At 36.3% G+C, this 14,487-nt stretch overlaps 1 protein-coding gene across 1 annotated transcript in view; it reads right to left on the bottom strand.

Annotated features, from left to right (window-relative positions):
- The window catches only part of oca2 (oculocutaneous albinism II), a 75,861-nt gene that overhangs the window by 10,951 nt on the left and 50,423 nt on the right, over positions 1-14,487 (bottom strand). Inside the window, exons 21-23 of the mRNA XM_030132948.1 lie at positions 12,062-12,166; positions 7,932-8,025; positions 5,626-5,719 (exon numbers count right to left, since the gene is read on the bottom strand). Of these exons, the coding sequence (XP_029988808.1) occupies positions 5,626-5,719; positions 7,932-8,025; positions 12,062-12,166 (293 nt within the window). The remainder of the gene's footprint in view (positions 1-5,625; positions 5,720-7,931; positions 8,026-12,061; positions 12,167-14,487) is intronic.

The raw sequence follows: 14,487 nt of genomic DNA, 5'->3' as shown, positions 1-14,487 counted from the left end.
AATAAGATTCAATTGCAGAGCAGAAGCTGCACCATTCATTCAAAATCAAAAGCTGAAAAGTAGTTTAGGGCCCATAATGTTTGACCAGAAGCTTGTAATCATTTGTTTCATTACTGCCTGATCAATTTTTCAAGGCTGCAGCAAGTCATGCCAAGAAAATAACCCCAACTAACAGTGCTTTTGATTTGTCCAGTGTGTTTGTTTAATACACCATGACCTTTTTTCACTTTTACTTGAATAAAGAAGTTGAATTAGTATTTATACTCATACAAGTCTTTGTCTACATACTTCTGGGTGAGTGTGTACTTCTACCACCTCTGACAGTTTAATGACCCTTTAATATTGACAGAGAATGTTTGACAAAAAAAATTACAAATATTTAACTGTTTTACAAAGATGAATGAGAAATGTGAAATAAGAAATAGGCTCCTGACCAGATGAAGGTCTCTAACTAAAATCAAATTCTGTTTTTATTATTTTAATCTGTTCCTGAAAATATAAAACTATAGATGCTACAGATTGATAAAGCATGGTTTAGTTTTAATTTATTTGATTTAGTTCATAGTATTTCTATTTTTACTAAGAAACATACATGAACTGCACATAAATACAAACAACAGCCTAATTTCACACATGATCCATGATGAAGATTCAGTAAAATGTAAGTGCATGGCCAGAAGGGTACATTGTAATAAATATTTTGAAGATCCCCAAAATTTCATTAATCATGATTTGATGTTGTTTAGTTTACATAGTACAGTTGAACTTGTTTTAGGGGCATACAATTAACAAATCCACTGCCATGGTGATCTCTCATTTAAGTCAACAAAGGTTATAGTTTTGGACAAAGTATTTTACTGGGTTGAAAAGAAAAATATGCACAGCTTTTGCAGTTTGGACAGTTTTCACTTTATTGTTCTGAGAATACGTGCAATGCAAAACGGGCTCATTGCAACCTCTAATACTGTTAAAATATTCATCTGTTACCAAAAATATGTTGTTCTAAAAATAAATATAACTTTATCGTTACAGTTATAAAAACGTAATAGGATATTTCAAATTTTTACTTGGAAAAGTATTGTCTCAGGGAGCAGTCTAGTTAAATTTATTTGTATTGTTCCAGCAAAACATTAAGTTGTTTTTAATTTGCACATTAAATTATTCAAAGAAAAGCAAAAAGAATTGCGATAATATTGATGGGTTTTTCAAGAAAATTTATTTATTTTAAATATTGTTACAATTTTGCTGGAGTTGAGGGGGTCACTTGGAAAATTTTTCTTTCTCGAAATGGGAATAGTTTAGGAACCACTGATTTAAAGGAAAAGTAAAATATAACAAAAAAAGTGGTGCCAGACACAACAAACCCTGCCCCTCACACATATTGTAGCTTATTTTGGCATTGATCCAGCTGATGTCATCATGTCTATGCATGTGCTGATGTCAGCATATCAGTTGCCTCTGTATATGTGCCAAGTTTGAAGTAAATTGGAGGAAAATTGATGTTTTTGCAGACATTTGAAATTTCACCTATTATAAGTAAATGGGAGTAGAAAAACTAATTCAAAAATTTGAACTTTGACCAACTTTTCCCAAAATATAACTACATCTATTCTGGGTTGCTGGCAATCTATAAACCCAATTTGGTATTAATTCAACCAACAGTTTTGCTGCTACAGACGTTTGAAATTTCATCCATTATAAGTAAATGAGAAAAAAAAAAAGATTTTAAAAAAATTCATAAAAAATGTAAACTTTGACCTACATTTCCCAAAATGCAATGAGATCTGTTCTGGGTCACTGGCAATCTATAAACCCAATTTGGTATGAATTCAACCAATAGTTTTGCTTCTGGAGTGTTAACAAACAAACAAAGAAACAAACAAACCGAACCAAAAACAATACCCCTTGCCTCCCCTTTGGGGGGTGGGGTAATAAACAATGACTGAACTATAATGAAGTGGTCCCATTCTGTAAACTACTTTGTAACTGAAGTCATAAAACTTATGTCAGGTGTAGCTGGTGTTTTTGCTGTGGTCCTCAGGAAAATGTTCTGAGCAGAGAAGAAGACACATGAAGGAAACCACAGGGACCAGAGACACTGACAGCTGAACTCTTCACAGCCACTCATTCCCCTTTGTGATGGACTATCAAAAAGGCATACACACACTCCTTCCAGGCTCATCTGGGCCGTGGACTTAAGCAGCTGATACAGCACCAGTCAGTGCCAGATGCCTGGAGCTGCTCACAGACGTCGTTCCCACTTACCTGGCTCTGAGAGCAGCTGTGACCCCTACCACAGACATCCAATTACAGACAGAGCATCAGCCCAGAGTAATACTTCTACCCAGTAACTGTAAACACAGCTCCAGTGCCAACAAGGTGAAGGTCCACAGGTTCAACATTCTTATCCACTTCAATAAACTCTTGAGCACAAGCCTTTCCAACACACTCAATAATTTCTTAGTATATACAGAACTGTGCAAAAGTCTCAGGTTACTATTAAGTTTGTTGTTTTAGCAAAGCTCTAATGGCCACTCTCAGTTTCTGTATTAAGATACAACAAGGATATACAGGAAATATACACAACATTAAAAACAAATGTCTCAGGAAAGTGTTCAGTGTGACCTTCCTTTCCGCCTCACATGTCTGTAACCCTTATGTTCAGACAATCTAAGATTTACTGCTTTTATTTTCTACTGTTTTACACCTGGTCTCATTCAACACATTGCAGATGTCTCTTATTGTTTGGTCTACTTTTTGTTATGGGTCAATACTGACCTACACCTGTAGAAGTCTTTTCATTTTGATTGTCTGTGTGTCTTTAATAATGTGCACATATTTTTTCATATTTTCTTTTTATATCTGAAGAAAAGAGACGCTGAAAAAACAAGGAAACAGGTAAAGGTGACATGAGGCTTTTGCACAGTATTGTGACATAACTGATTTGAGGTGCTATTGTACTGAAAACACATTCCTCACTGCTAATCAATGTTACTTTAAATGCCACCAGTAATTTCAGCTGCCTCTAAATGCTAACACATAAGCTCAGTGTTGTACAGTAAAGTAATAATGATATTCAAGGTAGTGGATGGAAAAATGCAATGCCAAATTAATGCTCTCATTAGCTAATATAGTTATTAATGTTTTACTTAGATATGGTCATTAACTGACAGTAAACTTCATGAAGCACTGGTAAGTAGGATTACATTCGTTTTGTTGCATATTTGAAATAAATTGAACTGGACTGAAATATTCTTAACCATGATGTCTGTCAAGTGTCCATTATCCCTGTCAATCAACACAGTGCACATCAAAACCTCTACAAGCTCTAAAATATTAATAAGGGAGCAATTATTTACAAAAATACACTCATTATATGGTCTAAATAAAAATAAATAAGACCAGAATGACTCTTGAAAACAATACATAAATAAGATATCTAAAGAGAATTTATTTTTGCAATCGCTGTGTCTTCAATTTTCAATTACTTGCTGCAGAGTTAAAAGGAAATCAAAACTTCCAATGTACTTCTATTCTCTAAATTCTGCTTCATTTAAAGTCCACCTACAAAGTCGACTCACAATTTCAAGATTAAATAACCTCACAGTCTCATCTCTCATCTCATCCCACTTGTACTAAATAAAGTATAATTCATGCAATCACTATTTCCAAGTGGTTACATATTCAGCCTAATCAGTCTCATATGCAGCATCACTGTCTACATCCACTTCACTAATAAAGAAATAGTAATATATAGCCAAATATTACATGCAATTATATATATAATAAAAGCTAGAAGCACTGTTTTTCTTTTCTCCACTGGACACAGCTCTTACTGAAAAGAATGGAGTTTGATGCTGAAATCACAGAGTTTCTTCTACACAGGTGAGTTTGATTATTTGTCTTATGAAGATATAAGGTTATTAACTTTACTAAGCTCATCATTTGTTGATCCACGGTTCAGACTAAACTGTGACAGTTCTGACTTTGGTTTTCCAAATAATTCCATACAGATCTTTAGTGCCGTTATTGACTACACAAACCAGACAGAAAAGAGAGGTGATTTGTAGTTTTACTGTGGCTGTTTTCCATCTAAAACCAGAGCTAAACTAACAGAACTATAATGTAAACTATCAGCTGATGCTGCATGTGAAGATTATGTGATGCAGTGTTATTCTGACCAACTGTTAAAAGAATCGGCTCTAAGAAAACTTGATGATACCATAATACAGATGTACAGTATGTGAACCATTAGCTTTATACTTTATTCAGTGAATGATACAGTCTGTGGATACATAGTGTTGATTCACTGGTGGTGTTGGTGGTATTAAGTGTGTACTGGTACATGACTTACACTGCGTGGTGAGAGTTTGGCATATCAGTGCAGCATATAAACACATTAACGGGTGTTAATGGCCAGCAAGAAGCACCAACAAAAAGAAAGGGTGAAAACTGCAATCAGAACCATTGAAGCCTGGTTGTAATTTTTGCTTTATAGGAGTGCTATTTTGCTTTTTTAAACAGAATTATGCATTTTAAAACATTACCCTGTGGTCTATATGTTTATGTGTTTATGTTTATGTTTACGCATTTGGCAGACGCTTTTTTCCAAAGCGACTTACAGGGGAAAACCAATTAAATCACTCAATAAATATAAATATAAATATATATATAAACTGTAAATGCTATGCTTGGGTCTGAATTCTTCATTAATTCAATTCCACAGGTCCATCTTCAACCCTATTTCTGAGTAATGACACCAGAAAGGTCGTTTTGAGCGCTGGCCCTTTAAATGCAAATGAGTCACTTCACACTCCACCCCCTCTAGGTTGTTGCCTGTGCTGCTCTGTTCCATTCAACCACTTGTGTTCGTTAATACAACCAAAAACTGAAATCGGGTCAAAGTTTGGACATAATTTCCAGTATGGACTACAACCGCTGCTGTTGACAAACAATTATGTCGTACTCTGAGAAATGTTCGTCTGAAGTCTTGACCTTATATGTGCAAATGTCATGACGTAACTAGTTATGGACGCAACAAATAAAGAAGGATTGAAACGGGTTGTAGAAATCCACTCGATTTTTGCCAAAATGAATATAAAGATAGCTTTGCTGCACTTGGAGGGTTCAAATTCAAACTTTTTGACCTATTAGGGTCCCAGTATACAAATAAATGAACCAAAGACTGATAAAAGTGGGTTTAGCAAAATATGACCCCTTTAAGACTAAGACATACGTAAAGGCTGCTGGGAGTGCTGCATCAATTTTTAAATTGTTTGTAAAATGTTTATTCCATAAATAAATATGCCAGCATTGACAATTCTTGCTCAGTCCCTGAAGTAGGACTGTGATGAACAGGACTGTGACATTTGAAAGGATATGAATTTAATACAGCGCTTTGGGCTTTTCTTGTAAATGTTCTGAGGCAACTTGATACACAATGCTGGCACTCTGTGGTAACATACGATAGACATTAATATCTAAGTGGCCTCTGAGGCAGGGTAGCCTATACAGGATTCAGACAAATGTACGAGGCAGACATTCACCCACAAAGCAATGTTCTTTTGAAAATGTCCATGTGACATGTATTGGTGTTTACTGTGGTGTTAAGGAGAGAGTGTTTACCTGAAGAACTCCACAAAGGAGAAGCCGTAACCGTGTTGCTCAGCGATTCCTGCACATACAACGTTGGCTGAAGCTCCTATCAATGTGCCATTTCCTTAACAGACAAAAAATACATATCAATGGAAGCTGAAGCTTAGATTCTTCCCTGGTAGTAGTTCTCAGAAAAGAAAAATGTTTAATACAATATCAATATAATACCAGTTTGGAGAGCACAAAGTCAGCATATGACAATTCCTTCCATCCAGCGGTATCTCACTCAAGTTTGAGTTTAATATCACAATAATCACATAATTCACTGTGTGAAGAGCATGGGCTAATACACGATTATTTGATGTAGTGAGTATTTTAATTTATATATTTCTTAATATATGATCACAGTCATTATTGCATTTAATCATACAGCTTTGTTGATTTCTTGATTTTCACGTTCTATGGCCTGTTATTTTCTGTATAACATGGCCAAAAGTTTTGTCTCAGCATAAATATGATTTATCCACCTTATAAAATGCCTGTACTTGTTGTTCAGCGTACCTCTGAAACACACAGGAAAAAAACAAAATACGTGTCACTGAAAAAATGTTTGGGTAAGACTATATACGTAGTCAGTTCCAGCCACAGAATCTAAGTTTTAGCAAAAGCAATAAAACATTTTCAATCAGTCATTCAACCAAAGATTTGACTTTTTTGTATTATTGATTTCTTAAGCAAATAGACATGTAATAAACAGGATAACAGGAAAATACACCCCGTTCCTGGTGATTTAACCCTACATTATCCTGCAGGGTATAATTTTTTAATACTGACTGGTTCACTGTGTGTTATCTTGAAGTTATAAATGAAACATTTTAGTTTTCTGTGAGTACATTTGGGAGCTAAGTCAGAAATGCACATTGAATGTCATTTGGTGATTTATTTGATTTCTTTAGTTTGGCTGAGACATGAGTGTTGGCAGGGAGAGGAATGTACTGTTGTCCAATGAGACAGACAGTGGTGTCACTTGGAACTGATCAATCTGTTACAACCTGAAGTGGTTTATTGGCAGTACGAGGCCAAACATTACGATAATAAACATCTCCATTAATTAAATAGAAGGGCACTCTACTTTTGTCAAGGCTCCACCTGGACTTGTATTTCTGTAGAACAAGGACCCATGTGGACTTGGATGAAGACACCAGCCTTGGTTTGTAAAGCCACTCCTAACTCAACTAACTGTTAATTCTAAATTTATATGAATATTTATATAAATACCAAATTTCTTATTTTTCTCTTCATATTGTATTTTTCACTCCTTTGTTGTTTTTCTAACTGGCTTTCTCTAAATAAAGTCTTATCTTACCATCCCTTATCTTATCTTATCTTAGAACCTCCAGAGCTGTAGAAATGAAAGAGTGAAAACTTGATGAGATTAACCCCTCATTATACACCTCAGCTCCACCCTTCTGTCTAAATTTGAGCACTTCTGTTTCCAAAAACCAAGCTGGAGCCAACACTCCAAACTTGAGGCTTCAAAACAGCTACAGGATAACATCATGGAGGTTTCATCCACTATTAATTTAACCAAACCCCTATAAAAAAATTTTAAAAAAAAAATGTTTAAAGAATCCACCTATTTAACTCATAGTTTCATGTAGTTTTTATGGAATCCTGCTGACTACTAAAATAAACCACACCAAAAACAGGCCCTCCTTTATTAAAGTAATAATTGTGTCCTTCTCACATTTCTCAGTATTTTGATGGAATATAAAGTTTTATTGTTTTTAATCTACAGCAGGCAGCCTTTTGACAGTTCTGGTGCGTATCCCTTCTGCCGTTCGATACTGCTCACATCTCAAAAGGTGTCAGTGTGGGGACAGAGCTAGGCAGTGGCAACATCATCCTGCCAATCGATAAGGACCTGTCACAGCGCAGTTGATTAAACTGAAATACTATGACAGCTCTCTCACCTCTCTCTCCATGTCCTTCCCACACAAACAGAGACACAGTCTGTGTAAAGGCCTGTCTGTTGGACTGTTGAAGGGCCTGAATAAGACACTTAAAGAGCCTTGGACCCCATTCTCAAAAAGCACATCTGACCCCCCAGGGAGCGTCCCAGATGCACACAGTGTGGCTGTCACCTGGAGCAGATGATGTGTACTTCTGACAGAGGCCATCTAAAAAGATCCACACCTTTCAGGAATAAACTGTGACATCCCTGGTGTCTGTTAGGAACTCTAAAGGCTTCTTCTGGAGAAAAGAAAACCCCATAACCTGTTTTCACCACATGAATGGAGTGTGAAGGTGGAGGCTTTACTAGTGATATGACTCACCCCCCAGACACGCTCCCATCGCCAGGGCAAAGATGAGAGGTTTCACCGGTAGATTTACATCTGCATCCTGACTCAGGTTGATGAGAACTGGGATCTGGGAACACAGAGAACAAGAGTGATGATGTTAAAAAACAGAGCTCTCAGTGCAACTTTCTATTTTTTTATTCAAATGTCAAAGAATTCTTAGTTTAGGTTCCATCCTAATATAGTGCAAATTTTCAAAAAATGCATCTAACTTTGCAAGTTAAATTTATTTTTTATTTTGTACAATAAGAGATTAACTGAGCTGCTGATTGAGGAGCTGATACAGACATAAGAGGTATTTTAATGAAAAAAAAAAGAAAAAGAAAAAAAAAATTGGCTCAAGTTGGCTTTAGCTTTTTCCTCCTGAACCAAATCATGGGTTTAGATCATCTAACATTGTGTCAAAATCCTTCTGTTCACTAAATCTATTTCTATTGCCTTTATTCACATTTACATTTTACTGACATACAAACTTTATCTCAAAAGGAAAAACCTTGGTTTTATTTGTTTTAATGGCTGCAGCATTTGTTTTTCATTTATCATTCAGTTTTTTATTTCTTTTAAGGTTTTTCTCATCAGTGTTTCTTTTCATCTTAACTTGATTTTTTTTAATGAAATCTGGAAAATTTTTGGAGTGAAAATAGCCTAGATGGAAAAGTATCTACTGTGGACATGCTTTTATTTTCTATGATGTTTAAAGTACAAATAAAGGAATATACATACTTATAAATAGCAATCAATAGCATAGTTTATCTAGTATTATCAGTTTTGTGTAAAATATTGCAGGTATATGCAGCACAGACTGAAAAAGTTTGTTTTTCTCTGAATTTGGTAAGATTTGGCCTTTTCTGTCGTTGGAATAAGAATACTGTTGTTGCTATTTAGGTCTTTATAAACATTGAAAATTGTACTAAAATAAATTTTCGAGATGTTTTATATTCAATTTTAATTGTATTTTCTCATTTCAGCAGTTCTCCCCACAGGAGCTTCATACGTGCTGTATATATCTTTTAATGTGCTTTATATACAACATGCAGTGGCTGCTGATCTAGACCAGATCCCCCCATGATCTTTCTGAGCTTGAGTTTCCTGTGCAGCTTAGCAGAGAATATTTTCCTCACTTCCTGCTGTTATAACCAAATGCTGCAGGACTGAGTAATGTGCATGCTACTTTTACAAACTTTATCAGCAAAGGATATGTACACTGGATACAGCCTCAAAATTAAGTCAAAGTAAACCCTCACTGAGCATATAAAAGCTATGAACAAAGAACAAATACTGTATCCAAATGACTTGTATTTGCTTTGCTGCAATCTTTCAGTCTGCTGTGACAAACAGGACATGCTTTCTTTCTAGCTGTGGGCCGAATTGAAAATCGATGCGGTTTGATGTCCCTTTTTAGGCAGAACGGCACTTGCATGGGCCTGAAAATGTGGAAAACCTATCAGAGAAAAGCACATCTTGAAACCCCCTGGATACGCTGGCGGGAGGCCTGACTAGTCAAGAATCTGAGGGTTTGATTCAACAAGCAACATCTCATTTTGTCAGTAGGAAAAAGTCTTTTCCTTTTCTCACTGTCATTTTAATTAAGCTGACTGGCGCCCCTCGGAAACATTTATATCTCTGCCAATCTATTAATTTCCAGCAAAACAGACAGCTGACAACAGAAGTGGTGAGCAGGCAGCTGCTTTGATATCTGCAACAAAATTAATTGTAAAATATTGTATCCACGGTAGATATTGAAAGATGAGATATTCTTTTGCAACCAGCATACTGTAATGAAAATTACATTTGCCAATGATCTTATGTTTTAATTATAAATCAGACTTTCTCACTGACTTCAAAGCTGCTTCTTCTGAGAGTTTCCTCTGTTCCAATCTTAACATTTTTATTCTGACATCTATTTGTGAAAAATGAAGTGACCTTGTCAAAACTCTTCACAGTCAGGGAAACACAAGTCTAGGAGAACTGAATCATTTTTCATTGCTTTCACACCACATTCATTCAGTGGCCACATTTTCCACGAGGTACAAGCTCTTTCCTCTTTCATTTTCCACATACAGAACATTTCGAGATTCTTCAAACCTTCCAAATACTGACACACTATTCAAATATGTAGAAAATCTTAGCAGCAATTTTCAATAATATGAAATGTTTTGTAAAAAATTATTTCTATTTTTGTGTTTCTTGCTGAAAGCCTACACTGGTGTGTGTTTTTTTTTTTTTTTTTTTTTAACATGTGTTATTGAATGAAATGGAATTATTTTGTTGGGAAATTCAGATCAAGCAAGGCTGGTATTTAGAAAGAAGAGGGCACAAGAGAAAGGTTATGTATTTGTGGCAATAAAACTACTATATGTAAAGCTAAAAGAAGAAAAAATGGGATATTTAAGCAGATTTCTGCAGTTTTAACTGAAACAATGATACATCCTTGAAAAAATATATTTAAGTAAAAAATTGCTCATATAATGAAAAGTTGAGGTTGTCATTCTATATTGTTTCTTTTTATTAGATGCATACACATTTACTTTTTCATTCAGTTTCAGTTGTATCTTCAGATTGAGTCGATTGTTACGACTACATTCATTTTAGAGTAGATTTTAGTTTGTGAAGATGGGTATGCAGTAACGAATTTGTGCTTAGAGTTTTGGGAATTGAAGCATACATTTCAAATGTATCTTATCAGTTGCGTAAATGGTTAAGTTAATTGATGATGCATGGTTTATCAGACTGCTTTGTGAAAAGGTGTACTAAGTGTATTATCACAGATGTAGCCAAATGAGACAACCGTTATCTCATAAACAGAGGAAATGCCATTATTAGTCCCTCATCAGGGATATTCCATTTCTTCACTCAGGAACAGAGGTGTCAGAGTGAGCGGGCTGCCATGTGGTTAGGCATCCCCCAAGCAGTTGGGGGGGGGTTCTTGCTTGAGGGCACCTTGGCAATGCCCTAGCAGTGAACTGGCATCTCTCCAGTTCATATCTATTTAAACCTAAGTGTGAATGCACTACACTAAGTACTACAATCAGTTCCTGTTCAACTCTTTATTGTTTTTTAAGGTTTACTCTTTAAAACCGGATGTGTCATCGCTGACAGACCCTGGGCATATGCAGTTCAGATGGCTATAACTCTTTCACTGTTTGTGCAATTAGAAAAATTCCAACAGTTTCTGAAACCTGAGATGTTGCGCTTTATAGGCTTTATTAGGTCATTATGGTAATTTCACTCATGCCTGTATTAGAAGCTGGAGAAGAAGCCAGTTCAGCAATATTATAACATGCAGTAAACTGTAAATGATTGCTAGATTTTGAAAGATCTGGGGGAAAAAGTGCTCTGGAAAAATTGGCAAACGGACTTAGTCACAACATATTTTCTAACCTTTTTACCATTAAAATAAGAAAAAAAAAGTTCAGGCAGACCATTTTAAGCTTACGGTTTAATGGGTTAATGCAATGTAAGGTTTTGGTAGTAGGGTTAGATAATTAGAATTTAGTGTAACAATGCTTTCTAACAGCTGTAATAAAACAATTTAGTTTGAGTACTGAGTGCATCATGTTGATGGTTTCACTTCTTTAGTATACTGACCTATGTTTGTAGGCAATTTGAAAAAAGTAAAATTCAACCTGAATATTTTTGCTTTATCCTTTTTACATTGAGTCTTTTCTGACAACCCCAATCCCCTGACTCCAACCCTTCCTTTATCTTGGGTATAGGTTTACACAAAATAACTATGTACATTATCAGGTGTCAATTAAAAGGCAACATCTTCTAGTGTCTGTATTTATCATGTGACTAAAACACAATCTAAACTACATACCTTTAAATATAGCTCAAATCTAATTGAACTCTGAGACTAAATGGGGTGGCTGGTGATCTGGTGGATGTTAAGAGTTATTAAAAGTGGTGTCAGGATGAAGGCACGTCAACACAAGTTATACCCACTGTACAAATAGTATAAAACATAACATATTTTCATGTTGACAGGTTTGTTGGATTATTTTCAGAGACACATAATAGATGGAGATCCTCAGTTCATGCTAGTCTGTCTGTCTGAGTATGAATTAAGAGAATATAACATAAAGAATATTGCTGAAGCCTCTCACCATGGTGGCAGTGAAGGGGATGTTGTCAATAAGAGATGAAGCCAGAGCAGAAACCCACATCACCAAGATAATGGCTATGGCTAAACGCTGGTCTTCTGGCACAGCCTGAGAGAGGAGATAATAGAAGTGTTAGATAACTGCTGCTTTCATTGCCACTCACATGCACACACCCCCTTCAGCCCTACACTGATTTGTATCAAACACACCAATTACGTTCATTCCTTGGCGGGGAGACTCTCACTGGGAAGTGAGGATGAAGTTGTTTGAGTGTGTGACCACAGGTGGCGTTGTGTCTAAGCTTTATTTCTACTGTGCACAAAGTGTAGCCAATTCTTGTTGTGTCAAGCATGATGATGTCTGAGGCCCACTGTTATTCTTTCGGTATGCATGGCCAGGTTAAACGAGACGACAAAGCCCCTTCCACCTGTCCTCAGAGAAAGGTTGCTCCCAGCAGGCCGTCCATTGTTTGGGGACACTGAGCAGGTCAGAAACCATGAATAGCGCACTACCTGTCAAGTCTGATTATGAGACGTATAAAGGCACAGGGTCTAGACAAAAGCTGACGTACCTATTACTGTTGCAATTCTCCACTGAGAAACGCTTCGCTTGCATGATACACACAGGCAAGAATATGGGAGAAAATTACCTCAGACCCCTTCAACCACCGACAAGAGTCAGATGTAAACACAATAATTGAATTCAGAGCTGTGGACAATACAGGCTCAATATGCATGAAATCCAATATCATGTCACCTGTGCCGAATTATCATCTGTGCCGGTGGAATGGTGCCCTGAGAGGTGATATTTAACCCTCAAGGTACTGGACTGGAAACTGTTCTGAATTTACCTCAGCCTAACTGAGTCCTTGTCATTCGATTCATGTCACTTTCACATTCATGTGAAAATTTGTGTTTCGTTTACACAACTGGATGGAAAAAAGCACTGGATGCAACAATATTGTCTTTGCCATGGACTGTACAGTATATAAGAAATGGATGAAGTGTCATGGTGTCACCCATGGGTCTTCGAAGCCACTAGTTTGCATTTTGTGTGTCTGCATGTTAGCAGACGTGACTATATTTGAACCAAAGGGGCAGAGCTGTAGCAGCACAAGGGGTGAGAGTCATGTTGTGTAAGAGTCCGCTAACTAGGTGAGCTAATGCTACATGCTAGCTCACTGACTCAGTAAAACAGTATTCTTCATCAGGCTCTGTATAACAAAATCATTTTACAGTCTTCTTAGTGTAACTCAGGGGTTCTCAAACTTTTTCTGTCAAGCCCCCCTTTAGAGGAAGAAAGATTTCTTGGCCCCCAACGACAATGTAACAATGGTTCAAGTATAACTTTTATTGAAAGAAAAGTCAGTGTTATAACCATTATTTTTGCTTTTCTTTGAATAATTTGTTGTGCAAATTAAAAACAACTTAGTTTATTGCTTGAATAATAGAAATAAACTCAACCAAACTTCATGAGACGATATTTTTCCAAATAAAAATGAATAAAATTTTGTTACCAAAAATGAACAAATTTTTGGTAACAAAGATGAATATTTTAACAGTATCACTGGTTACAATGAGTCAGCTTTACATTGCACACATTCTGCAACAATAAACAATAAAGTGCAAACTGTACAAGCAGTGCAAAAACAGAACCGTCACACATTTTTCTTTTCGTCCCAATAAAATACTTGTCTGTTCCCCAAACAAACACTCTGGCTAGTGAATAAGACATCACCATGGCAGTGGATTTGTTTGCTGAACATCCCTAAGATGTTCATTAGTTCCATCTGCTACATGTTTTGACCTGAAGAAAAAAATACACCCAGGAGTGATCTCCCCCAGCCAGCGTCCACGCCTCCCCTGGGGGGCCCACCCCACAGTTTGAGAAACCCATCAGTCACAGCTGGGCAGATGAGTGAGCTGTCGTACAGACCCGTCAATCAGTGCAGACATTAAATCATTCTATTCAACAGATCTAATAACAAGAAAAATGTATACATGAACCTTTATTCAAGGGTACAAATAAAACTAATAAAACCAGAATGACTCCTGAAAAAAAATGTGTTTTTAGACAGAATTTCAATGCAAGTCCATGGGTGGCCTTCAACAGTGTTACAACTTTAAGATACCCATGGTCCTTGGTCCTGGAAGATGTGTTGGTGAGACATTTATGTGGAGAAGCAAGTCATTGTATTGAAATGTCTAAAGCCTCATACACAAAAAAGACACTGGCAACACTGTTCCATTTCAGAGTGTATCTGTAGGAGTGAGGACGACAATGAAAAGTTTCCTTCATTTCAATAACGGTTTTACTATTGAAAAACATGCTCCATCAATGGTTGAATTTTATGATAAAGGCAGTGTTGCCAAGACAAAACAATTTTTAGAAAGATAAGCATTCATAGTTCATTCATTCATTCATTCATT

This window comes from Sphaeramia orbicularis, chromosome 4 (genome assembly GCF_902148855.1).
Source record: "Sphaeramia orbicularis chromosome 4, fSphaOr1.1, whole genome shotgun sequence".
Taxonomy (NCBI): Eukaryota; Metazoa; Chordata; class Actinopteri; order Kurtiformes; family Apogonidae; genus Sphaeramia; species Sphaeramia orbicularis.
Note: the sequence above shows the minus strand (reverse complement) of the source record. Positions and strands in the feature narration are given on the sequence as shown.